Below are 25,130 nucleotides of genomic sequence, written 5' to 3'. Positions count from 1 at the left end.
CGTAGAGCATTTGTAAGGAAAATACCGGCGGGCGAGACGACATACTGCAAGCATCAGCAAAGCACGCGTTTCTCACAGCGCATCCTGTGCAGTGAAGCGCGCGAATGACCTTGTAATTCGCTTCAACCTTTCCGAACTTTATTAAAGATTATTTTATGGATGGTTCGAGTGGTGTGTGTGTGTGTGTGTGTGTGTGTGTGTGTGTGTGTGTGTGTGTGTGTGAGCAATTGGAAGCAAGGAGAATAAGTTTCTAAACCACACGCAGAGCCATCGCGCCTCTGTGGTTAAAAACTAAGCTCAGAATCGTTAGAGAGAGAATCTTTTCTGCCATCTCTATTGTATAGTATGACCAACACAATATTAGATAGATTAAACATAAACTGTGCTTTCCTGTAGACCAGGCATATGCGTAGCATGCCAAGTTGATGCTTCCTCTACAGACTGCTTTACTCTCTCATGTCACGTGACGAGCGTGTAATCGCAGCCTTTGCGGTTTAAAAAATCGTGTTTTGTCATATTGCGATATTATCGCAAATGCGATTAATCGTTCAGCCCTATTGTTGTCCACACTGGAACTACCCACTGTAGTCAATTAGCCTTTTCCAAGGCCCATATTTACAGAATATAGACTTCTGGGAATCCATACTCTGGTCTCATGAGACCAAGTCAGTCATTTTGGATCTAACACCATCCAAAATGTTATGGTGTTGCTAGAGGAGGAGTACAGTGAGAAGTGCCTCGTTCCCACAGTGAAGTTCAGTGGTAGTAAAGCTCTTATATAGGGATGTATGAGTGCTGAAGGTGTTAGGGAGTTGTGCTTTATCAATGATGTCATAAATTCCCACACCACTGTGTGGTGTAATACAAAATCTTGAAACAGAAGATGCTCAATTCTCCTCATTTCTTGCCTTGTTAGGTATTTTTTCAACATGACAATGACGATATGCATTGTCCCAATGTGAAAAGCCTTCTGTAGACATGTTTCACCCAATCTTAACACTCTTGAGCACCTGTGGGGGAATTCTGTAGAGATGAGTTGAGCAACACTCCCCATTAAAGATCAGGGCATTTAAAGAGCTCATCATCCAGGAGACAATTTGACAATTTGTCATGAACTTGTACACTCTGTGCCAAGAAGGGTCAGAGCAGTATACCTAAAATTACATACTAAGTACTAAAATATTACACGTTTTTTAAATTAAATCTAGGGTGTACTCATTTCTGCAATCTTTGATTTAAAACAAAATTGGCTAATTTACTTATTTTACAGATATTAATGACATATATTTCTGTTTTTTTAATTATATGTTTAATACATTTCAATTTTGCCATCTTTCCATGAATTGTTTTAGTGATCATTAAGAAAATACATCTTTTGTATTTGTTCGGAGGGGGTGTACTCATTTATGCTGTGCCCTATGGATGCTGTTAGATGTGTGTGTGTGTGTGTGTGTGTGTGTGTGTGTGTGTGTGTGTGTGTGTGTGTGTGTGTGTGTGTGTGTGTGTATATATATATGCACTTCGTAACTGATCTTGTGCCTGGGTCATTCTACCATGTCATATCTCTTCTAGAGCCAAGATAGACGCAAGAAGGACGGTGATGGTGGGAAAGGTGAGGGCAGTCGGCGGCGCCGGACAGCATCTGGAGGAGATGAAGACGTTACTCTCAAACGTTTCAAAGGAGCCGGGGAGGGTGCCTCTGACAGCCAGAATGGGAATGGCTCCAACAAGGACGCTGAGGCTATGGTAACACCTGTAGAGATGCCGGGAGAGGGAGTAGTGGAGGGGAAAGACGGAGGGGGTGGCGTAGGTGGGAGGGTGTCGAGCACCTGTAGTCCAGTAGCTTTCCCAAGCCAAGACTCCTCTAACAACAGCAATTCCTCTCAGCAGGATCACTCCCACATAAGGAGCACAGGTTTTGTCAAGGAGAATGGCAGTTTTGTCCCAAACCAAGAACGGATATCTGCGGTGCTTCCTGCGTCCACTCCAACACCACCTCCATTGAAGCCTGCTCCATCGCCTTTTTCTAACACTTTTCCTTCTTTGGGTCAAATGCCCAGCTTGGTGCCCGGGGCCCCTGCCCCCAAATCATCTCCCACACTCCCAGCAACTGAGAGGGAGGAGGGATGTGTCCTTTCAGGGTATCCTAAAACAGCTGCCCTAGTGTCTCCAGGTCCTGTGACCATTTCATCACCTTCCCAAGACAATGCTTCAAGTGTGGCTCTTTCTGTTCCTGTAGACGGAAACCAAAAGCCCAGTATGTGGGGATCAACCCCAGAAGCAAGCCAGGTAGGAAATGATGTTCATTTTTTCCCCTTTGGATCTTTTAAATAATTCAAAAATACATTAAAAATGTAATTAATATATACAAATGAATACACCACTTCTGTGATGTGTTTTAATGTGTTAAAAACATGCTTGTTTTGATATTTTGGGGGAAACAAAGTCAGTAAAGCCGGGGTGATACAACTGTCCTAATATCAGAATATATCCTTATAGAAGAAGCCTTATTAAAGATTTTTATTATTTCAAAGCGGGAAAAAAAGCTGTGCAGCTGTTTTGTTGAAATATTAATATATGGAACTTGGAAAAACCTTTGTACGCCAAATCAGTCATGTTAAAAACAAAACAAAAAATGGAGACCTTGACACAAAATCATGAGGATCTTTAGAGGTCCCCAAAAATGTAATATTATGAACTAATTTACATTTATAAGAAATACTTTTTATGTTGAAGTTTCTTTCGAAACCATATAAAAACATGAATACAAAAACCGTTTATTAAAAGTATTGGCATTTTTATTTATTTATTTATTTATTTTTTATTTATATAGTATTTTATAGTATTTGTAAATATTGAATTAGATTTGAATTAATAAATATTTGCAGTATTTAATATTAAATATTAATAACATTTTATATTTTTAGTTTTTATTTTAGTAATTTTATGTGGTTTTGTCTTTGCCAAGGCAAAATTAATTTAAGTTTTTCATATTAATTATTTTATTTAATTTCAGCTTTATTTCACTTACTTAATTTTTAGTTAATAACAACACTGGTTTTACCAAGATTTGTCCTTTTCTTTCTGTGGACACTCTTATTAGTCTTTGACCATCACTTATTTGGAATATTTATATTTCAGACCCCCAAGACCCCTGCTCTAGCTGCTGCAGTATTTGGTAAACAGTCAAGTGAGGGAGTGTTTGGGGATGTTCCCACACAGACCAATGGTTCTTCCCAGGAGGACAAGCCTTTTGGCTTTCCCTTTGGAGCTGCAAAGGAACCACAGAGACAGAACGCTGATTCCTCACAGAACCTGTTCTTCCAATGCATGTCTCAGAACCAGAGTATCGCGCAAGGCCAGTCAAAGGCTTTCACGTCCCTGTCCGAGTGCCTGAACAAGGAGCCAGCTAGCCTGTTCAAGCCTACCGCACCCGCTGAGGGTTTCAAAAAGTCATTTGTGGCTTCTGCATCCGCTGGACTGTTTGGTTCAGCATCTGCTAGTGGCCTGGCACCACTGAAAGAGCAGCCAAAAGTGCCTGATATCAAGCCTGCAGGCAATGGGATCCTAATGAACAAGCCTTTCGGAGCAGTGGTGGAGGCACATGGGAAACCACCAGCCACTTTTCCCTCAGCCATAGCTCAAGCTGCAAGCTCTGCGGAGGTGCTGAAACCCTCTTTGGGATTAGGAACCGGTGGACTTGGAAGTGCCAGTGGTGCGATTAGAAATGTTAACAGCTCGAGCCCAGTCAGCAGTTTTGGTTTGCTTGCCAGCAACAAGGTTTCCGAAACTCACGAGAACCTGTTCCTACAGGCGTCGAAGGAGACAAATCCATTTCTTGCTTATGGTGGAGCTGTTTCGCACGGCCCTTTCAGTTCCTTGTCAACTCCAAAGTCGTCATCTGCCCTGTCCGCGTCTGCTGTTTCACCTTCAGGCAGTACCAGTGTACTTAGTCAAGATCCTCCTGGTAATGACGCCAAGCCAAATCTGTTCACCATGGCAGAACCTCCTAAAGGAATCTTAGCTCCACAGTTCGCTGCTCCTGCTGTCATGACCACTCCGTCATTCACATCGGTAGCCCAGGATGGACAACAAATGTCCAAACCAAACAAAGAGGGTTCAGATGTCAGCACTGGAACCCGCCTCGGCGCTGAAGGCCAAGGTGTCGCTATGCCTTTCGACCAAACTAAGTTTTCCTTGGAGGAACGTGGTCAGTCTACCAAAAGGGATTCAGAGTCCAGTAGCAACAGTGACCTGTCAGATTTGAGCGAGGCGGAGGACAATTCGGGCCAGAGCCAGAAATCTGGGGTTCCTGCAGACAATGAGGATAAGAAAAAGACTCAGCCTGCGGCTAAGAGCCGGCCGCGGAGCAAACCCTTTAAAGGTAACGTGCTTGACTACTGCGTGCCGTGTAATTTGTTAATTAGTAGAACCAAAAATGAAAATTCCTCATGTTGGTCCAAACCCGCATGAGTTTCTCTATTTTGTGGAACATGAAGGAAGATATTTTGAAAATTGTCTTCATGTTTTTTTTGGGTTTTTTTTGTCCGTAGTACACAATAAAAGTCAAGGGATCCAGTGTTGTTTTAGACCTCAATGACTTTCATTGTATGGGCAAAAACGGTTGAAACCTTTCTGCTATCACTTTTGATTCATTTTGCTTCGTGCATTTTAAGCCTCACTGCATTTTTATGCAGTCAGTAGTAGTGGTCGACCTATGTATTGGTTGATATTTGGCATTTTTTAATTGTCGGCATTAACCGATAAGTTTTTCTGTTTGGCCGAGAAGTGTCAGAACAAGATTTTTATTTTGATATCTCTGAGAACTGATATCAGTGTGTGAGCGCAGATGCACAGGAGCTCCCATTCTCCTCCATAGAGCGCTGCAGTGATGATAACGTATTTTTGTAGGCCAGCCCGGAAGTCAGCATCACCCTGGTTCCCTCGACAAAAAACCCAGTAGGATTTTTCCATTTACTTTTGGATTATTGCAGAAAATAAGCTCTGTGACCAACAAAAGTTTGATTCTTACACGATTTGTTCATCATGATGATCTTCACAAATAAGCTGTTTATGAATTTTGAAGCCCAAATACAATCAGCAGAAGTAAAAAGCTAAACGTAGACTATAAACTCACTACACTACGGTTGCGTGACTTCAACATCGCCATCACTAAGCTTTCGACAACTCTTTCAGTCTTTATTTAAAAGCTTTTTCCCTGAAAGTTTGAGGTAGAATAGTTTGCAAGAGTGTGATTATAAACAGAGTGAGGCTGTGAAAGCAGACTAATGAGTAGATGAGTTTACCCGTTTGGTGTGATGACGTTTAATGTCACCGAGAACCTCTGTGGTTCCATCTTGTTAGCAGTTTTCAAGACAAGTAAAAGCTTTAAAAAAAAAAAAAAAAAAAAAAAAAATCACACGGGGCTATTACTACTGATGTATACTAATGTATTTTATGCCGTAGAATTAGTGTTGTCAAAAGTACCGACCGTGATACCAAGTCGGTACTGAAATTTTAAAAATGTGACGCTTTGAGGGCTGTTGAGCGGATTCGTAAACACCTCTGATTGGCCGTTGTGTTCACACGCTCATCAGATTTGTCTGTGTTTGGCTACATGATGGCCAATCAGAGGTGATTACGAATTGCTCAACGGCGCTTAAAGCATCACATTTTTAAAATTTCAGTACCGACTTGATATCACGGTAGGGACTTTTGACAACACTACGTAGAATAAAACATGAAAATATCTTAAGAGCTTATTTACTTTACAAACATTATTTTAGGCATTTAAGCAAAAACCCATTGACTTCATTATGATGAAACCGGAAGTGCTAAAATCTTACCTCGTTTCCGGCCTACAAAAATGTCATCCCTGCAGCACTCTGTTCGTTTACTGTCTTTGTTTAACAGTTCTGTACATCAGCCACCCTGCTCTCTAAGATATCAGCGTCACTATCAAAAAATCCACAAATGTTGACCACTAATCAGTAGTTCATATTGATAGATCAGTCAGCATTCATGGTCATCTAATTTTGAGTTCATGTGTGAACTTCTGTCTAGTGGGACAGTCCGTCTTGAAGGACCAGAGTAAGGTTCGGCGCTTGAAGCAGTCCGGAGAGTCCTTCCTGCAAGACGGCTCCTGCATTAACGTAGCTCCCCACCTGCATAAATGCCGTGAGTGCCGTCTGGAGCGCTACAGGAAATCCCGTGAGCAGGACTCGGATGATGACGACCCCAACGTGGCCTGCCGATTCTTCCACTTTCGCAGGTGAATAAGATCCAGACAACTTCTGGTATGACTAGCTTAATTCTTGCCTAAGGTATGACACTGACATCTTGACTTGTGTTGTAACAGGCTGGCTTTCACTAAGAAGGGAGTCCTTCGTGTGGAAGGCTTTCTGAGCCCGCAGCAGAGTGACAGCATGGCAATGGGGCTCTGGCTCCCCTCCCTCGTGGCACAGGAAGGACTTGACCTGGACACGTCCAAATATATTTTAGCAAACGTGGGTGACCAGTTTTGCCAGTTGGTCATGTCAGAGAAAGAGGCCATGATGATGGTAGAGCCCCATCGTAAGTAATTTTAAATGTTTATTAAAACTGAGAAAAGGCCTTTTCACATTGAATAACTTATAATCTGAATAAATTATAAGAAAATCTAACATAAAACCAAACACTATTTGCACATAGTTTAGTGGTTCTTAACCTCATTTTATGGACACTTAAAATTATAATAAAAACAATAAAAAAGTAACTCAATTTTAATTAAACACATTTCAGGATTCCAGAAGATTCCAGTTAGAGCTGAATGTTCTTCAAGTTTCACACCTTTTTTTTTTTTTTTTTTTTTTTTTAAACCATGAAATTTTAAGATTTTACATGACTTTTCCAGGTCTAGAAATTACACATTTAACATTTTGGAAAAAAATGTGGACACGTGAATGAATTGCTTGGTATCTGAGCAATTATAAAAAAACGATGTATATTCCATCATGGTTGTTATATTTCAGTCCTCATTAATGAAATACAAGCAGAACAAATTTGAACAAACTATTCATAAAAATTCTTTACATGAAGCGACACATTAAATTGAATGTTTTTTTTTAATGAAAACACATTCTACTCAAGTTTTATGAATGAGGCCATGTGAAGGCATTTAGACACTTTTCCATATGATGTTTTATCAGCTAAAAATTATAATATAACAGTAATACTATTAATAATACTAATTTTATATTTTTATAGCACGTTTTAGGACCTCAAGGTCACTTATTTTACTAAAACGAAGGCTAGCAGTGCAAAAAAATAGTTCTTTTAACTAAAATAAAAATTTTTACATTTATGATGTTATAAATGTTCACTAAAATAGTAACAAAACTAAAATAATACAAAACCACAAAAATGAAAAGCAAGTGACTATTTTAAAACTCTAAGTACTTGAATAAAATCTGATAATTCTCTGTGATTTTTGCAGAAAAAGTGGCATGGAAGCGAGCTGTGAGAGGAGTGAGAGAAATGTGCGATGTGTGTGAAACAACACTATTCAACATCCACTGGGTGTGTCGCAAATGCGGCTTCGGTGTTTGTCTCGACTGCTACCGGCTACGCAAGAACAGGCCACCTGAAGGTAGCTATGACAAGGATCCTGCCACCTTGATGACTAGTCAAACTCTCATCATGTTTGATAAAAGACCACTATCTTGTATCATGTAAATCCATTACAGCATGTCTCTGACTCCTCCTTCCACTCTTTCAGTTGAGGACAGTCCTGATGAAGAGGTGTTCTCATGGCTGAAGTGTGCTAAAGGCCAGCCACACGAACCACAGAACCTCATGCCCACTCAAATTATACCTGGCACAGGTTAGTGCATTTATTTTTATTAAACATACTGTATGTATATTTAAAAAATAAAATAAAGAACTGACAGTAACTGGAGCCACAAGCACATTTATATCGTCTCCTTGTATTCCTTTAGCCTTGTACAGCATAGGTGACATGGTACACGCAGCCAGAGGTAAATGGGGGATCAAAGCAAACTGTCCCTGCACTAGTCGACATAACAAACCCTTTGTGCGGCCCAGTGCTCCAAATGGCCTTTCACAGGCAAGTTGTCTTTTTGATATTCTTAATTATCGCAGAAACATTGTTTTTTATTTTCTAGACTTTTCTTGCAATCTCTCATATTTTGTGTCTTAATTGTTGCAGTCGGGTGCAGCTCAGACTTCGGGGAATGGAACCACCTCCACGCCAGCCACAACCCGCCCAAATGGGGAAACTGCAGCAGGTGCAGTAGTCAAAACAGAACCCGCTGAAGAGGCGGGCACTGCTGACACAACATTAAACACCAGTGTGATAAACAGCAGCGCATCTATCCCTGCTCCTGCTGCCCCGACACCAGCCGCAAAAGATAGCAAGGCCAGTTCCTCAGCCCTGCACTGGCTAGCTGACCTGGCCACACAAAAGGAGCCCAAAGGTGAGACTATGTGGGGGTACTTTATAACAGTGGATCTCAATTGGTTTTTTGCTTCAGTTACCTGAATTAATTATTGGGTGAAAATTATGTGGTTGATCTGAACTGCCAACTGTACTGTTAATCTTCTTTCAAGTAACAGTAATTTGCAGTAAAATACTATATGGTGTTATTTTAAAAGTTGATAAGCCTGTATCTTTCTATCCCAAACTATGCATTATATGGTGAGCTACATTTTATTTGGCATTAGTATTGCCCCACCCCCCCCAACCCTTTAAGAATAAACTTGACTAAATTTTAATATTATAACATACTTCATTAAAGGAATGAATCTCTTGATTTTCTTTTTAAAATGTGCAGCTTCTTGGTGAATCTTTGTAAGGGCTCTGTGCAGATACGCTGTGCTTAGGCTCTCCCTCTTGTTTTATCATTTTTCAGAGTCTCTACGCTCCATGATGGGTCGTGACCCTCGTGCTCCGTTTGGCCTGGACTCCTTCGGCACCCTTTCCAAACCCTCGGGGTCCAGCCCCAAGCTCTTCAATAGTCTGCTGCTGGGTGCTGGCCCATCCCAACCCAAAGCAGAGGGTACTAGCCTTCGAGATCTGCTGAACTCTGGCCCTGGGAAGCTCCCGCAAGGTCCTACGGAGGGAGGAGTCCCCTTCCCTTCAGTGTTCTCCACTGCTGGTGTAAGTTGCTGGTTAAATCAAGTGAAGCTGTTTTTGTTCTCATGATAAACATTTGTCATGAATTAGGGCTGCCCCCTAATAGTTGACTAATTGTTAGTCGACTAGATGATGCAGTTTTTTTTTTTTTTTTTTTTTTTTTTTTGACAACAGTGGAAACTACGGAGCCCCGCACATGACATGCAAGAAAAATAATTAAATAGTGCGCACAATTTACTATTTCATTCCCTCAATTTATAAGTCATGCGCATGAAAACAACTTAAAATACTCAGTCATTTTTGGTCATACAGATAATACATTATTTGATACGTCTACGTCAATACGTCTACTTTTATCTGTGTAAACTCATAATAACAAGAAAACATTGTGCCTTTGTTAAATAAAGAAAACAAACAGGATGCGCTTTCTGCTGTCTGTTTCCTTGAACTGGAGCGTGTCACAAAAATGAACCGAAACTCAGTGTATAGACTACTTGCCTCAAAGACAGGACAAATATATCTTTAGAAAGCTTGAAATGTCTACTTAAGTAATCTGTATGAAAGGTGCATTTCTCTCTATAGGCGCATTCACTACACTACGGAGATGGTGAGGCAGCATCGTCAACTTCATCTTTGCTGCCAACGCTGACTCAGAAAACACTAGTTTGTTAATAAATAATGAAAAATGTCTCCATGCTATTTTTTTCCCCGACACATTCATAATCTACTTTTGCTGGTGTTTTCCAGCAATTTTTATGTGTGCTTGAGCGTGGAATTAGCTATATTAAGTATATATATATATATGTGTGTATATATATATATATATATATATATATAAAACGGCGTTTAAATGTGATTCATTTTGAGACATAAAAGACATGAAATGTTATAAATATATTTTATTTATATAGTTTTGTACTTTTCCTCCTTAGCAGGCTGATAAAATGAAGGGAGGTCTTCCAAATTTCCTGGATCATATCATTGCATCAGTAGTAGAGACAAAGAAGGCAGAAGGTCGGCGTGTGTCAGGGTCAGCAGAAGGCGGCGAGTCTGGGACTGTTCCCCGCAGAGAGGGGGTGATGGGCCTCAGTGTACTAGACCCCCACACCTCCCACTCTTGGCTGTGTGATGGCCGTTTACTCTGCCTACAGGACCCCAGCAACAGCAACAACTGGAAGATCTTCAGAGAGTGCTGGAAACAAGGACAGGTGAGCAGTGACGATGGATGCAATTTTTTATCATTTGCGTTCTGCTGATGCTAATAACGTTTTCTTTTGTTCAGCCTGTGCTGGTCTCGGGCATACACAAGAAGCTGAAGGCTAACTTATGGAAGCCTGAGGCTTTCAGCGAGGAGTTTGGAGACCAGGATGTAGACCTGGTCAACTGTAGGAACTGCGCCATAATCTCTGATGTCAAAGTCCGAGACTTCTGGGATGGCTTCCAGGTCATTTCCAGTGAGTACAGATGCTGTAGCATCTCTAGACTTTTTGGAACTTTCATTTTTGATTAGGGGTGTGACGAGACTCGAGATTGAGTTCACGAGGATGGGACAAGACAAGATTTTTACACAGTATTTTTAAGAAATCCTCAATGATGAAATACATTACTAGAAAAAAAATCTGCAGCTGCATTTGAAATGTTTTAACTAATCATCTTGTAATGAATGTCATGTCAGTTCTACTTTCTGAATATGAACTATCATATGCAGTAAAAGACAACAATACTCAAGCACTGCCACTTTTGCCACAAACTCAACTGACTGGCTTCTTTCCTGAATGATTTAATATGAGTCTCTTCAGACTCCTGAACTCCTTTCCACAAATTGATCATAGAAATAAAAATAGTATAAATAAAAATGAATAACACAGTTGTCTCTTAGTCTTAAGTGCAAACAATAAGTGGAACCATGATCAAAGTACTCTCTCAATATTCAAAGTGCAAATAAAGACCAACATTTTTCTTCAAGCATGATACAGAGCTAAGAGATGGTTACAACTACACAGCCCAGCCTAAGATAGCTTTCATATTGGGAGATATTTGCATGCATCAGGGAGCCGCTTTCAAGATGCGGGAATTGAAATTGCGTTTGAATGCATGCTCGCGTTTTACTTTCGCGATCGCGTGTACTCTGTGAATAGGGAGTGGTGGTGCTGAGCTTGCATTTTACAAGATAAGACATTTTGTCAGATGCTTAGGTTCTGTTGTGCAACGAATCCTCCGCCATGGTCTTGTCAGTCATCGCGTCACTTACTCTCGTCACATGATCAGTGAACTCTGATTCCTGCTGCACTACGTACCACTCTGCAGCTCGTGTTGGATGAGCTGGGTGGAAATGAAACGACCGTTATCCACCTGAATTAAAAAAAAAAAAAAAAAAAAAAAAATATATATATATATATATATATATATATATAAAAATAAAAAGTAAAACGACAGTGGAGGCGTAATGTAAATGTGGCGGTGGCATATTTTATCCTAATTTCACCCTCACACTCCGTCATTGCAATATTGCGAGACAGCTTTTCAACTCGACGAGAAATCTTGTCGCATTTTAATCTTGCGAGATCACATGGCACAAGATCTTATCACACCCCTATTGTTGATTAATTGTTAACATCCCTAACTGTCACCATAACCAGTTATCCATGAAACCACTTTAACCTGGAGGTCTATTATATTCTCATTTCTTCTCTAGAACGGTTGCAAGGTGGAGATGGCCAACCTATGGTACTAAAACTTAAAGACTGGCCTCCTGGAGAAGATTTCAGAGACATGATGCCCACTCGGTAGGTTTTCTGATGTCATTTGGTGCCTTGGCATTTTCATCTGTGCTATATCTAATTGGGAGCAGCCAGTTTGTTCAGCAGTTTTTATGATATGGCTTACTTATGTTCTCCCATTCGCAGGTTTGATGATCTCATGGACAACCTTCCTCTGCCAGAGTACACAAAGAGGGATGGCCGTCTTAACCTGGCCTCACGTCTTCCAAACTTCTTCGTTCGGCCAGATCTAGGCCCTAAAATGTACAATGCCTATGGTAAGGGATCTTCATTCAAAATCCTGCCAGTACTGATGAGGAATACATTGACATTTCTTTAACCTCTTTCCTTTGCCGTGTCTCTCTTAGGTCTGATCTCCACAGAAGACAGGAAGGTTGGCACCACTAACCTGCATCTGGACGTATCCGATGCCGTCAATGTAATGGTGTATGTCGGCGTCCCAGAAGGTGACACTGACCAAGAACATGGTAAGCGTTAAGCTTTTGTATACGTGTTAAGGGGGTTTACTAGACTTCAAAATAAAACATTTCTATTGCTAATTTACTTCAGTTATTGTTTCTGTTCACTTATATTGCTAAATTATATTATAATGTTTTAGATTGTATCTCCCAGATTTGTTGTTTGTTCCTGTACTGTATAAGGATGGGCATTTTGAGTATTTTTGTAGTCTAAAAAACCTTCATAATCAATAACTCAAGGTAAAAACTTTTTATGTCTATATTTTGTCTTCTTATCAAATGTTATCACCAATAATGGTTTCAAACTTTCAATGAAATTGCAAAAAATGAAAAATCCATACTGTGTTCACAAGCTGTCAAATTTCTCCGAAAACACTTCCTGCCCTAAAAGGGTTAGTTCAACCAAAAATGGAAGTTTTTTTTCTTTGTTTACTCACTCTCATGTTGTTCTGAACCTGTTTCATGAAATACGAAAGGAGAGGCAGAATTTGAAGTCAGTTTCATAGCATCTTTTTCCTCATAGAGTGTAAGAGAATGTTGAGTGGGTCATTCTGTCTAACAAATTATTTTTTAATCTGTGGAATAAAGACAGTCAAACAGGTTTGGAATGACATGCGGATTAGTAAATAATTTTAGTAATTTCATTTTTAGGTGAACTTGTCCCTTTAAGCATAATCTAGAATTAGAGAATCCATAGGATTCCATCCATTGGATAGGAAAAATGGCATTCAAATAAAAAAAAAAATAGATAAACAAATAGATAACAAAATAGATACAGTGCCTTGCAAAAGTATTCAGACCCCTAACTTTGTGTTACAATGTTTTAAATCAGTGAATAATAGTCCCAAGCCTCCCTCAATAGGTAGTTTCCTAGAGGCCACCATGGCAGACCGTATTAAGAGACGAAGCTGTATTTAATTAGAAGTACAGTAAAAGGTTGGTAAATGTTGTAAGGTCCGAGATGACGTCTATGTATGCAGAAAGACGTACAGTGTCGTTCATGATCGGTATGACATTGAATGTCTTTCCTGCATAGCTGCATTTTTGTTGGTGTCATTAAATATAGCATCAGCTCTGACTGAGGTCTGTCATGGTAAAATTTGTGCAGATTATGAGCAATTGTAGCACCCTTATAGCATCCAAACCACTCACAGGCCAGTGGGAAGGATGCAGTCAAGGCCTTTAGGGCGGCCTGTGCTCTTGGGGTCTTGCTACTTTTGATTGTGGCACCATTTCTCATTCACAGAAGCAGACCTCGCTGGATTCAAAGGTCTGTGCATTTTTTTTTTTCCCCCATTTGTCTCACCTCAGGCATGCCCCTCCCACTTTTCTCGCTCTCTCGTTCTACACTCCAATTGCTTTAACCCATCTCTTACTACTCTTTACATTAAATTATGTATTATTGTTGATAGTTCATTATAAAACACCAATATATGGGTAATGGGTATGGATGGTGCACCTCTCAGTGCATCGTTTTGTACTCCATTCAGAATTTCCCAGGACACCAAAACATAGTGTTGACCATAGTGTTTTTTTTTTTTTTGTTACATCTCACTGTGTTGATGCCCCTTCAGACCACCTGATGATTGAGTTAGCTTTATTTTTTTAAAGGGGTCATATAATAAAGAAAACCACAATTTCATTGGTTCTTTTCAAGAAGGAGTTTGATGTATAGTTACTTGTAACTTTCAGAAATCTAAACATTCTCCTCAGTCCAAAAAGACTACTTATTAAAGGAATAGTTGATCTGAAAATGAAAATTCACAATATTTCACACCCATATGCTTCTAGTTCATCTGTGGAACACAAAAGGAGATTTTTTTTCCGAAGAATCTTCATGCCACTCTACAACAGTAGTTCACCGTAGTATGTAATAATACAGACCATTGTTTCCCAACCCTGTTCCTGGAGGCCTGTTGGCAGTTCGCCTACTATTATTAATCACTCAAACCCCTTTATCTAAACCTCTCTATTTAACCTTCGGTCTTGCACGTCCACTGTGTTTGTAGTTCTAATCGAATCCTCGTCCAATGCACGATGGGTTGTGGGCAGTATTAGCTGTTAGAGTGTGGATGGATCTACACTTTGGATTCTAACTGGAAAAATTAGACCATCCAAGTATCTTTGAAATACTCATTTTAACATACTACGATTTGGGTCACACTAATTCTAATTTCAAATACTATTTAGGATAGTATGCGAAATGGGACGCAGCACAACAGTAAACATTTGTGAATTCTTCTTAATCAAACGCACCTGATTCATCTCCTCGGCTCGTTAGTAGAGACAGAATGTTAAGGAGACATACAAAATGTGCACTGTTGGTATGCCTCCAGGAACAGGTTGAGGAAACACTGGTATAGACATAGTTAAAGGCCCAGACTCACCAAAAGACATCAAATAATGAGCGGCGACAAAGGCTGACTGTGACTTCGCATGTGTCTGGGCCAAAAAGTTGAACACATCACAAAGACTACAGCCAATGGCCAACTTACATGTACATTCTGTGCCTGCATGAGAGGAAATAACTCTTCATACCAGCAGGTTGCAGAAGCCTCTTCATTATTCAAAAGAGGAACCAATAAGAGGACTGCGAATATACAAACTGTAAACAAAGCAGCAGTTGCTTACCACTTTCACACCATTTTGCTACAGATGGATTCAATGAAAATCTCAGATGAGAAAAATGAGGAGCATTCTGTTTGTGCCCTCTTCACTTTCGTTTATCTCGTGCACTGGTTCGCTAAGATGAACAGCCAATCAGAGTGATCTCTCTCACCGACGACTCTGACGGTTCAACATGCTCATTTAGCGGAAAAGCTGCAGACAGGGTCTGACTAGTGCCAATGGTGCAGAACAAACTGCAGGATCTAGACCGACAGATGTTCAGCGATGGCCCGACATTGGTTTACTCTCTGCTTTGTGTGTTGCGGCCTTGTGCACTATATTCCAAGTCTTCTGAAGTTGTATGATAGCTCACTGGAGGGGTCTGTTCTTAAGACGAAGGCTGTCAACTGCTGCAACGGGATCGAATGGATCAATCTTTTGAGCTAGTTGTCTTTAGTGAACTGGTTAATCTGGTTCATAACACGAATGGAACAATTTTCAGTATCAGGCTGATTAGTTGAAAATTTGCAGTGTTCAGCAGTGACTAATATTATGACCCTTTTAAATAGTTTTTATCTGCTATAGGGATTTTTTTTATTTTTTTTTTTTTATTTCTTATTTCCATGTTTTTCCGTGGTGGTTGCTGATCCTGTCACTCCTTTTTAAATGTTTTAAAAGATATTTGAATTGGAATTTGTTTTTTATTCCAGGAATCTGTGGTCTGATTTTTTTTTTTTTTTTTTTTTTTTTTGTGTGTGTAGAATATGTTGGGATACTGGAGCAGTTTTTTGGGATTTAGTATCCCCCCAATTCAGCTTGCTTTATCAGTAGGTCAGTAGGGCTGTCAATGGATTAAAATATTTCATTTCAATTAATCTCAAATTTCTTGTCGTTCACAAGTTATCACATTCAGTTCCTTCTTAAGATTAAAAATTCATGCATTGAGAAATAGTAACAATTTTCCCACACTGTGTGGTATTAAAGGGTTAGTTCACCCAAAAATAAAAATTCTGTCATCACTCACCCTCGTGTCTCTCCAAACCCGTAAGACCTTCGTTCATCTTCGGAACACAAATTAAGATATTTTTGAGGAAATCCGTGAGCTATCCCAGAAAGGTAGACGATGTTAAAATAGTCCATGTGACTACAGTGGTTCAACCTTAATGTTATGAAGCGACGAGAACTCTTTTGTTCATGTCAGTCTCCTACGCTGATCACGTTGTAAACACAGTGCAGCGCTTCCAGGTTCTACATCAGAATGACGGCTCATTATTGGACAGCTCCTGCGTCAGCATCACACGTACGCGTTGTGGTGCTCATGAACAGCATCGGCCAATACCGAGTCTGTGTTCTGACGTAGAACCAGGAAGCGCTCCACTGTGTATACTACGTCAACTGCATAGGAGACTGACATGGAAGAGAAGAAATTGTTGAATAAAGTAATTATTTTTGTTTGTTTTTTTGCACACACAAAAGTATTCTCATCGCTTCATAACATTAAGGTTGATCCACTGTAGTCACACAAACTATTTTTACAATGTCTTTACTACATTTCTGGGCCTTGAAAGTAGTAATTGTGTTGCAGTCTATTGGAGGCCAGATAGCTCACTGATTTCCTCAAAAATATCTTAATTTGTGTTCCGAAGATGAACAAAGGTCTTATGGGTTTGGAACGACATGAGGGTGAGTAATGAATGACAGAAATTTCATTTTTGGGTGAACTAACTCTTTGATCTTGTGTAACATGCTCTGAAGCCCTGCTCGATTATGTTTGTATCAGTGTGTTTTGCATGGGAGCGAGTAACTGAAGGTTATGTAAGTGATTATTTCTTGGAATCCCACTGTTGTAATATGTTCCTACTACCTGACATATATCACTGAGGAGGCTCTCACTCTAGGCAACTTTTTTTTAAACAAATCATAAACTCTTTCTGCCGGTCAGTCACGTTGCGTGTTTGAGTTTTGGTGATGTTTTCGGAGGGCAGGGAGAGAGAGCGTGTGATTGAAAATAGCAGAATGAAACCGTTATGCTGTCAGATTAAGTGATGGTGTTAACAGCATAACATAAGTGCTAAACATTTTTAATGAATTGTATGTTAACAATAATTTTGACAGCCCTATTGTTAGGCAATTGTAATCACTCTTAAACTTTTAAAATATTAAATTTACTTGCCCAACTAATGCTTAGAGACCTTGTGTAGTATAACGTTAAATAATGGACAAAACAGTACAAGCGCATAAACAGCGCGTAAGTGAATTACATCAGTGTGAGCTCAGTGACAAAGCTCGCACTTAAAATGTAAACCTGCAGAAATCGCAAATCCCAAACTTGAGTGCAAAAAATATGATTGTACACCGAAATCAACATGTTGTGAGGAGAAATAACAAAACCGCGAGTCCTGACAGGTCTTGCACGCACAGAACTTACCACAAGCACAAGCTAAAATCTTGAAATACGAAATATGCAATGTCCAAACCTATGTTAACAAATGCTATTGGCTGCTGGCCTTCTCTGCAACTCTTATTTTGATTGGCTGCTTGTATTACATTAACAGTGTCCTCCTCTTGTGATTGGCTGTTGTTGGCGGCCCTCTCCAAATGAAGATGGGCCATGTTAAGAATGGGATAGCAGACAGTAAAGTCTTAGTAGTTAAAATTGGAGCAGTAGTAAAATTGAAGCAGTGGTGTATTATGGAAGCCCTAAAAGGCCATGCATTATTCTTTTTTTCTTGCACCAATGGCCCATGACCAAGTAAACACTGTAATAAATTACTTTCGTAGAAATTATAATCTGCTATACTGGAATGCAGAAATACTACAGAGAACAAGTAATATGACTGTTCATGTTAGAAAGAAAATAAATAAATAAATAAATGGAATAATTCTTGCTGCAGGTGCTTCTAAGCTGGTATCAGGTTATATGATAATGTGCTCTCTGTATGCTTTATTTATTTATTTATTTTTTTATTCATACCACAACAGTATATAAGTGTGTCTTTATAGAAATCTTAAAATATGTATTTTCTACAAAAGGCAAATAAAATTATCTTTTTACATGGACAGCAATATATTTAATCATGTCTGGCAATGTGAAAAATGTATTACATGGACATGCAAGAAAACGTATCCCTTCACCGTAATACAAGTAGCCAATCAAAATAAGAGTTCCAGAGAAGGCCAGCAACCAATAGCATTTGTTAACAAAACTGATTCATGTGCGTGAAGATTTCAGCTTGCGTTTGTTCAGATCCGTGCATGCGTGCAGAACAGAACCTGCGCTTGTGGTCAGTTCTGCGCATGAGACCTTTCAGGACTCGCAGTTTTGTTATTTATCCTCGCACTGTGTTGATTTCTGTGCACAATCATATTTTTCTGTGCTTGAGTTTGGGATTTGCAATTTCTGCAGGTTTCCATTTTAAGTGCGAGCTTTGTCACTGTGCTCACACTGCTGTAATTCACTTGTATGCTGTTTGTGTTTGCACTGTTTTGTCCATCATTTAAAGCCATAGAGTAGACACAAAAGAGGCTCTTGCAATCAGTATGAATAGTACAGCTGTAGTTTGCTGTCTTATTGAAAGGATAACTTTTACACAAGTTATGATTGTTTGTTTACTGACCGACCTGCTATTACTGCAGAGGTGATGCTGACCATTGAAGAGGGTGATGTGGATGACATGACTAAGAAAAGAGTCTACGAGGTCAAGGAGAAACCTGGAGCTCTCTGGCACATCTACGCCGCCAAAGACGCTGAAAAGATCCGTGAGCTCCTGCGAAAGGTGAAAGAATGACATTGTCTATTTGATGTTATTGCTTTTAAAGTATTAGTTTACCCCAAAATGAAGACCCTCATGTGGTTCCAAACCCCTATTCCTTGAGGAAATTTTTAATGTCACATTTGGGCATTGTTCTTTGTTCTTTCTGTGTTTTTAATGCGTTATGAAGAACTGAAGTTAATTTCACCTATTTATTGCAGGTTGGAGAAGAACAAGGTCAAGAGAACCCACCAGACCACGATCCTATCCATGACCAGAGCTGGTACCTGGACCAGACGCTGCGCCGCAGGCTGTTCGAGGAGTATGGAGTCCAGGGCTGGTCCATTGTACAGTTTTTGGGAGATGCTGTGTTCATCCCAGCTGGAGCGCCACATCAGGTTAGTTACTGAGATGATGTCCACCAGAGTTCACTTCAAAAACATGCAATTGAAACTAGGGGTGTGAGATATTGACAATTATATCTCAGTATTTTCTGGGATTTTGTTGATAACGGTAATTAGACAACTTCTAAAGCAGCATTTACACTGCAATTACAGTTGCATATATAATGCTATGATATTGTTTTAAACATATTTTGAATATTAAAGTCCCCCTGTGGTGAAAATCAAGCTTTTAATGTTGTTTATCTGTCTGTGTCATGTTTTTAATATGCATTAAGACAAACCATGTGCAAATTCATGTCAACACCATTGCTGAGTATTTTGTTTAACTACAGTGATCTAAAGACCATCTCAAAAACACGGTTTGAAATCGCTGGCGTTTCTGACGTCACAAACTACCTTGTAACTAATCACGACAAAGTGTGATCGTCAGCAAATGGATCTCTGAGCTGGTGTGAGTGAGTGGAGGCAGGGCTAATTTGCATATTCATAGAATAGCGTATACTAAATAAGGCAAGGGTGTAGAGTTACATTCAAGCTACTTTAAGGAAAAAACATTTAAATGTCATTTTGGAGATCAAAGATGAGTTTAAGGGATAAAATTATTGATTACAGGGGGACTTTAAAATATATATTATTTAAAAAATGAAATTATACTTTAAATATGAAAAACTAAAACCGCCAGTAGGTGGCGCCAAGCCACTGCCTTATTGAATGAGTAACTGAGTCATTCATTCAACCGATTTGTTCAAACTGATTCATTCAGAAACAAAGCAAGATGCTCGCTGTGTCTGAAATCGTGTACTGAGTAGGTACATTACAGCTACATTTGAATTTGAAATTGAATTCACGACCGTCAAAAGTACGCTTCTATATATGAGTAATGTGAATGAAATCCGGATGTACTACTTCCGCCATGTTGTTACTGTCACGTGACGTACCAGCGTCAGTTGCGTTGCTTCACATAAATCTCCTCCCGTGGCCTCATGGGATAGAAAAGTGTTAATCAAATGCAGAAAATCAGAATCTCTGCGTAAGTAGTATGTCATCCGGGAACTTTTCGCCTACTGTTTTTCAAATACTATGTATTCGGACATACTACTCTTTTGGCGTACTGTTTTTTGCATAGTATATAGTAGGGAATTTTGTATTTGATTTTGGATGCACTGCGTGTCTTTATGAATAAATCATTGAATCATTGGTTCATTCAAAAATGGAACGAAACACCACAGTGTTGCTCAGAGATGGTTGTGTTGTGGTTAGTTTGGAACTAATTTTCATGGGCAAGACAGAAAAAACAGACAATATTCTGTCTAAAAATTAATCAATATGAAGTTACAGATTTTCTACAACAGTTCTGTAAACAAGATCACATGTACATTCATGCTGACATTCAGCTCATGTAATATTGCTGTACAATATCATATAGAAATATAAGACAAACTCATATGGAATTGTTCATTCTAGCTGAATCCTACTAGGCTACATCACAAAGTGAAAGCATTATCACTCTTGAGGCCTGTTTTTGTTTGTTTTCAACAAAGTGAGTGAATCAATCAGTAATGTCAGCTTCCACATTATTAAAATGACAATTATAAAACAGATAGTTGATCGATAACCATTTTATAATGGTTATTCCACATACCTGGCCACTCTATCACGTCTAAAAACGCCCCTTAGCTGTTCTAAATTCAGTGTAAACCACAGCTTCAAAGGGTGTATTGCTTTATTACGATATTATCATAGACTATACATATCACACACCCCTACTTGCCACACAAATACTAATTTCCTCATCTTGGTTTTGCCAGGTGCACAATCTGTACAGCTGTATCAAGGTTGCAGAGGACTTTGTTTCTCCTGAACATGTGAAGCACTGTTTTAGACTGACACAAGAGTTCCGGCACCTTTCCAACACTCACACTAACCACGAGGACAAGCTACAGGTATTTCTATATGTTGTACCAAACCTGATATGACTATCTCCTGCGGAGCACAAAATAAAATTCAGTATTTTCTGCCAAGCACTTTATGTTGATTTAATGTTGTATTTCTGTTGTTCACAGGTGAAGAACATCATCTACCATGCTGTGAAGGATGCTGTGGGAACACTAAAAGCCCATGAGCCCAAGCTAGGCCGCTCTTAGTTAGAGAGATTTGGGTTCAGATGAGACCAGTGTGCTTGCAAAACAAGCTGTTTATAATGGAAAGTCTCTCAGCGTTTTGGTAGGATGAAGGTGCTGCTTCATCAGTGTTACAAAAGCATTGTTTAGTTTTACAATCCTTTTCTCTGTATTTAAAAAAATGTTTTTTGCTCGGCGTTTAAAGTTTGTTGGACTGTTCAGAGAGCTGGTGATTATAAGCTGACATGAATCTTTTAAAAGGCCTTCAATAAGGTTTTTTCTATGACTTCTGTGAAAAGTGAGCACTGGGTTTCCTTCTTAGAGAACATTCATTTTGTGCTCTTCAATGAAGTAGAGCTTTTAGTTAAGATGGGGGTCAACAGAAATTAAAATGATTAAAAGATTCCCGCCACCTTTTCCTGTAGAGGTGGAGAAGAACATGGAAGGGAACTAGACCAAAGTTTTTTATTTTTTAGTTTTAAGGGTTTGTTTTTTGTTGTTGTTTGTTTTTTGTCTTTTTGATGAAAACATGTCCTTTGCTTTTTTTGTAAGATGTCATTTAGGTAATATTTCACTGACAACAGGTGATTAGAATGGCTTTGATGAACAGTCATTCAAAAATCAACAATTCCAGTTCTGCAGAACTACTGCTCATTAATATGTACCAATATATATATTGATCTTAGCAGTGTGTATGATTTTTTTTTTTTTTTTTTTTTTTTTTTCCCACAATAAAGATTTACAAGAAAGGATTTGGCCCTGTTGTTTGGAAATCACACAATGAATTTCTTAGCTATCTATTTGTTAAATGCTTACTATTTTATTTTATAAAACATTTTGTGGTTCATGGATGGCACTGCAATAAACTAAAGCTTTTGAAATATTGTCTGTTTACTTTGAATTACAGCCAAAGTTTCTACTTTGCATCAAGAATCTCAGTGTTTATCAGTTTTGGGGGTTACGTATTACAAGTAACTTGAGTTACGTAATTGGATTACTTTTTTTCAAGTAACTAGTAGAGTACTGCATTACTTTTTCAATTTACAACAAAATATTTAAGTTACATTTTCAAATAAGTAAAGCAAGTTACTTTTTCACATTTAGCCTATTGACTGACAGCTCTCCTGTCCCCATGTTGAGAGAAATAAAGTACAGAGGTGTTGTGTGTGCTGTGTGAGCATGATGGTTATTGTAGTTTTAGACTGCATTTACTCATCTCACTTGCATGAAAACATTCAGTATTACACAAAATGAATAAAATCAGTGAAATGCAATCTTAGAATTTTATGCAAACCTGTAATAAATATATTAAATTACACAAATATACTTTATGTATTTAATCTCACTTTATAAGCCAATGTATTTGTTGCTGACCTTCAATGATCCAATTCAACTTTACTAATAAGCAGAAATTACTTTAGATTAGATTTAGAAATAAGAGTGTTGAACCTCCTTCTCCTGTATCCTATTCTTTAATCCAGAATGTCAGCACAGCTGAAAGGTTTGTTTGAGCTGCGCCCTCTACTGCACAGGCATAAATTTGCACTTCCTTCATCCTGAGGCTTATTCATTTCACTTTTGGTGTGAAAGTGTCTTCTACATTTGCCAAAAATATAACTTTTTTGTTGTTATCAAAAAACAAGCAAGCCCATCCCAGGTGAGAAAAAGCAATGCAAAAGTAAAGTAACGCATTACTTTTCATAAATTAGTTACTTTTTAGGGAGTAATGCAATATTGTGCATTACTTTTGAAAACCAATACTGGTGTTTATCAAGTAAATCTTGACTTGTGCTTCCATAGAGCCAAGCAGTTGCTGGAACGTGGTAATAGCCAGAGGCATAATCACATTTTTATTTGTCATAACTAAATGCAACTTGCAGGAAAAATCAGAAATGCTCCATTTAAATCATACATATGAATACAACTAGTAGTGTAATACAAATACCACAAGTGTGTGTGACTGGAAAGCTGGACAACTGAGTCACATACTGTGTTTGTCAGTTGCCAGAATTGACTGTATATTTTGTGGTCCAAATAAACTTAGGAGACAAAATCATTTTTCTATTTTAATATATAGCATAATATTTATTTAGATACACTTAGAGACACAAATTATATTTGAAAAGATTCATGGCACTTTGCATTACTTTGTAACTTGTTTATTGCATAATGTAGAGTACATTTTATTTGCAATTTGTAATTTTGTGCTTGTGTTTGATTAGAGGTCTTCAATTTAAGGTTATTTAAATGAATGTATTAAGGTTTATAGCAGTTGTTAACAACTAAAGAGGTCATTTTATTAGACAGAATAACCACGTTGCCCCACTTTTGTCAATCACTATCTCACCCCCAACCCGACCACACACCACCACTCGAGGTCGGGACCCTCTTGGCCCCCGCTGCATCCACCCACCACACCCTGGCAGCGGGGGCCAAGTAATAGTACCGGCTTCACGTGTCTCACTGGGGGTCATCAGCGCCGTTACACCCAATCCAGTCGTGCTCTAGCTCCTCGCCCCAGGGAGAGCACGAGTAAACCGGGTGCCAGGCCGTGCCGGAGACCGGATGCTTCTCCGCGGCACAACGAAAGCAGCAGACACGTAAAATCCTTCGCGAGAACTGCGTTTCGCGTACGCACTCCCGCGAAGGACTGGGCACAGACTCGCCGAGCGAAGCTTCACGAAGAAACTTTACTCGACCGTCGATATTGAGTCTAACCTTTTCCATCCTGCAGTTAGAGACACACTGAGCTCAAATGAGAATTCCAGCGTTTATACAGGAGGACCGCGGCTGAAGTCGCGAATATTTAGAACCCGTGTCACTGTGACGTCACTGAGATTGTTCTATGAATACGGAGCTTATTCTCTTCATGAGGGAACTAACTGGTACAATATCTAAAAAACATGTCAAAAACCACAAATAAAAATGATGGGATTTTGCTGCACTTAGTTGATACATTTTCATTATAATATTTCCCTAATACACTTGTGATAATCTTGTAATTCATTGCTAATTTTGTGTTTAGAAGGTTAAAGGGTTAGTTCACCCAAAAATGAAAATTATATCATTAATTACTCACCCTCATGTCGTTCCACACCTGTCAGACCTTCGTTCATCTTTGAAACACAAATTAAGATATTTTTGATCAAATCCGATGGCTCAATGAGGCCTCCATAGACAGCAATAACACTCCCTTTTTCATTGCCCAGAAAGCTAAAAACGTATTTAAAACAGTTCATGTGACTAGAGTGTTTCAACCATAATATTATAAAGCGACGAGAATACTTTTTGTGCGCCAAAAATAACAAAATAGCGACTTTATTCCACAATATCCAGTGAAGGATTCAAAACACTGCTTCATGAAGCTTCGATTCATTACGAATCATAGGTTTTGAATCAATGATTCGGAGCGCGTATCAAACTGCCACAGTCATGTGAACTATTGAAGTTTAAAAACACTTATGACGTAACGAAGCCTCGTTTACTGAAATCATGTGATTTTGGCGCTCTGAACCACTGATTTGTAAAGATTCGAAGCTTCGTGAAGCAGTGTTTTGAAATCGCCCGCACTGGATATTGCGGAATAAAGTCGCTCTTTTGTTATTTTTGGCGTACAAAAAGTATTCTTGTCGCTTTATAATATTAAGGTTGAAACACTGTGGTCACATGAACTTTTAAATATGTTTTTAGTAGCTTTCTGGGCATTGAAAAAGGGAGTGTTTTTTGCTGTCTATGGAGGCCTCACGCAGCCATCGGATTTGATCAAAAATATCTTAATTTGTGTTCCGAAGATCAACGAAGGTCTTACAGGTGTAGAACGACATGCGGGTGAGTAATAAATGACATAATTTTTGGGTGAACTAACCCTTTAATTAA

At 39.0% G+C, this 25,130-nt stretch overlaps 1 protein-coding gene across 8 annotated transcripts in view; it reads left to right on the top strand.

The window, feature by feature from the left end:
• kdm3b (lysine (K)-specific demethylase 3B) overlaps positions 1–22,006 on the top strand; it is a 28,006-nt gene extending 6,000 nt beyond the window's left edge. For 2 of the 8 annotated variants that reach the window (XM_051859704.1, XM_051859699.1), the window contains exons 7-25: positions 1,573–2,289; positions 3,142–4,384; positions 6,064–6,271; positions 6,359–6,573; positions 7,475–7,627; positions 7,757–7,861; positions 7,977–8,104; positions 8,207–8,474; positions 8,910–9,157; positions 10,069–10,341; positions 10,416–10,587; positions 11,829–11,919; positions 12,040–12,170; positions 12,261–12,380; positions 13,618–13,641; positions 18,615–18,754; positions 18,952–19,128; positions 20,943–21,077; positions 21,198–22,006. In XM_051859704.1, the coding sequence (XP_051715664.1) occupies positions 1,573–2,289; positions 3,142–4,384; positions 6,064–6,271; positions 6,359–6,573; positions 7,475–7,627; positions 7,757–7,861; positions 7,977–8,104; positions 8,207–8,474; positions 8,910–9,157; positions 10,069–10,341; positions 10,416–10,587; positions 11,829–11,919; positions 12,040–12,170; positions 12,261–12,380; positions 13,618–13,641; positions 18,615–18,754; positions 18,952–19,128; positions 20,943–21,077; positions 21,198–21,278 (4,629 nt within the window). In that variant the 3' untranslated portion in view covers positions 21,279–22,006. Of the gene's footprint in view, positions 1–1,572; positions 2,290–3,141; positions 4,385–6,063; positions 6,272–6,358; positions 6,574–7,474; positions 7,628–7,756; positions 7,862–7,976; positions 8,105–8,206; positions 8,475–8,909; positions 9,158–10,065; positions 10,342–10,415; positions 10,588–11,828; positions 11,920–12,039; positions 12,171–12,260; positions 12,381–13,617; positions 13,642–18,614; positions 18,755–18,951; positions 19,129–20,942; positions 21,078–21,197 lie in introns of all 8 variants that reach the window. The other 6 variants (XM_051859700.1, XM_051859698.1, XM_051859706.1 and 3 more) reach the window with 4 other exon arrangements.
• The last annotated feature ends 3,124 nt before the right edge of the window (positions 22,007–25,130 follow it).

This window comes from Ctenopharyngodon idella, chromosome 14 (genome assembly GCF_019924925.1).
Source record: "Ctenopharyngodon idella isolate HZGC_01 chromosome 14, HZGC01, whole genome shotgun sequence".
NCBI classification, from domain to species: Eukaryota; Metazoa; Chordata; class Actinopteri; order Cypriniformes; family Xenocyprididae; genus Ctenopharyngodon; species Ctenopharyngodon idella.
The sequence above is the reverse complement of the archived record's forward strand: the minus strand, read 5'-3'. Positions and strand labels throughout refer to the sequence as shown.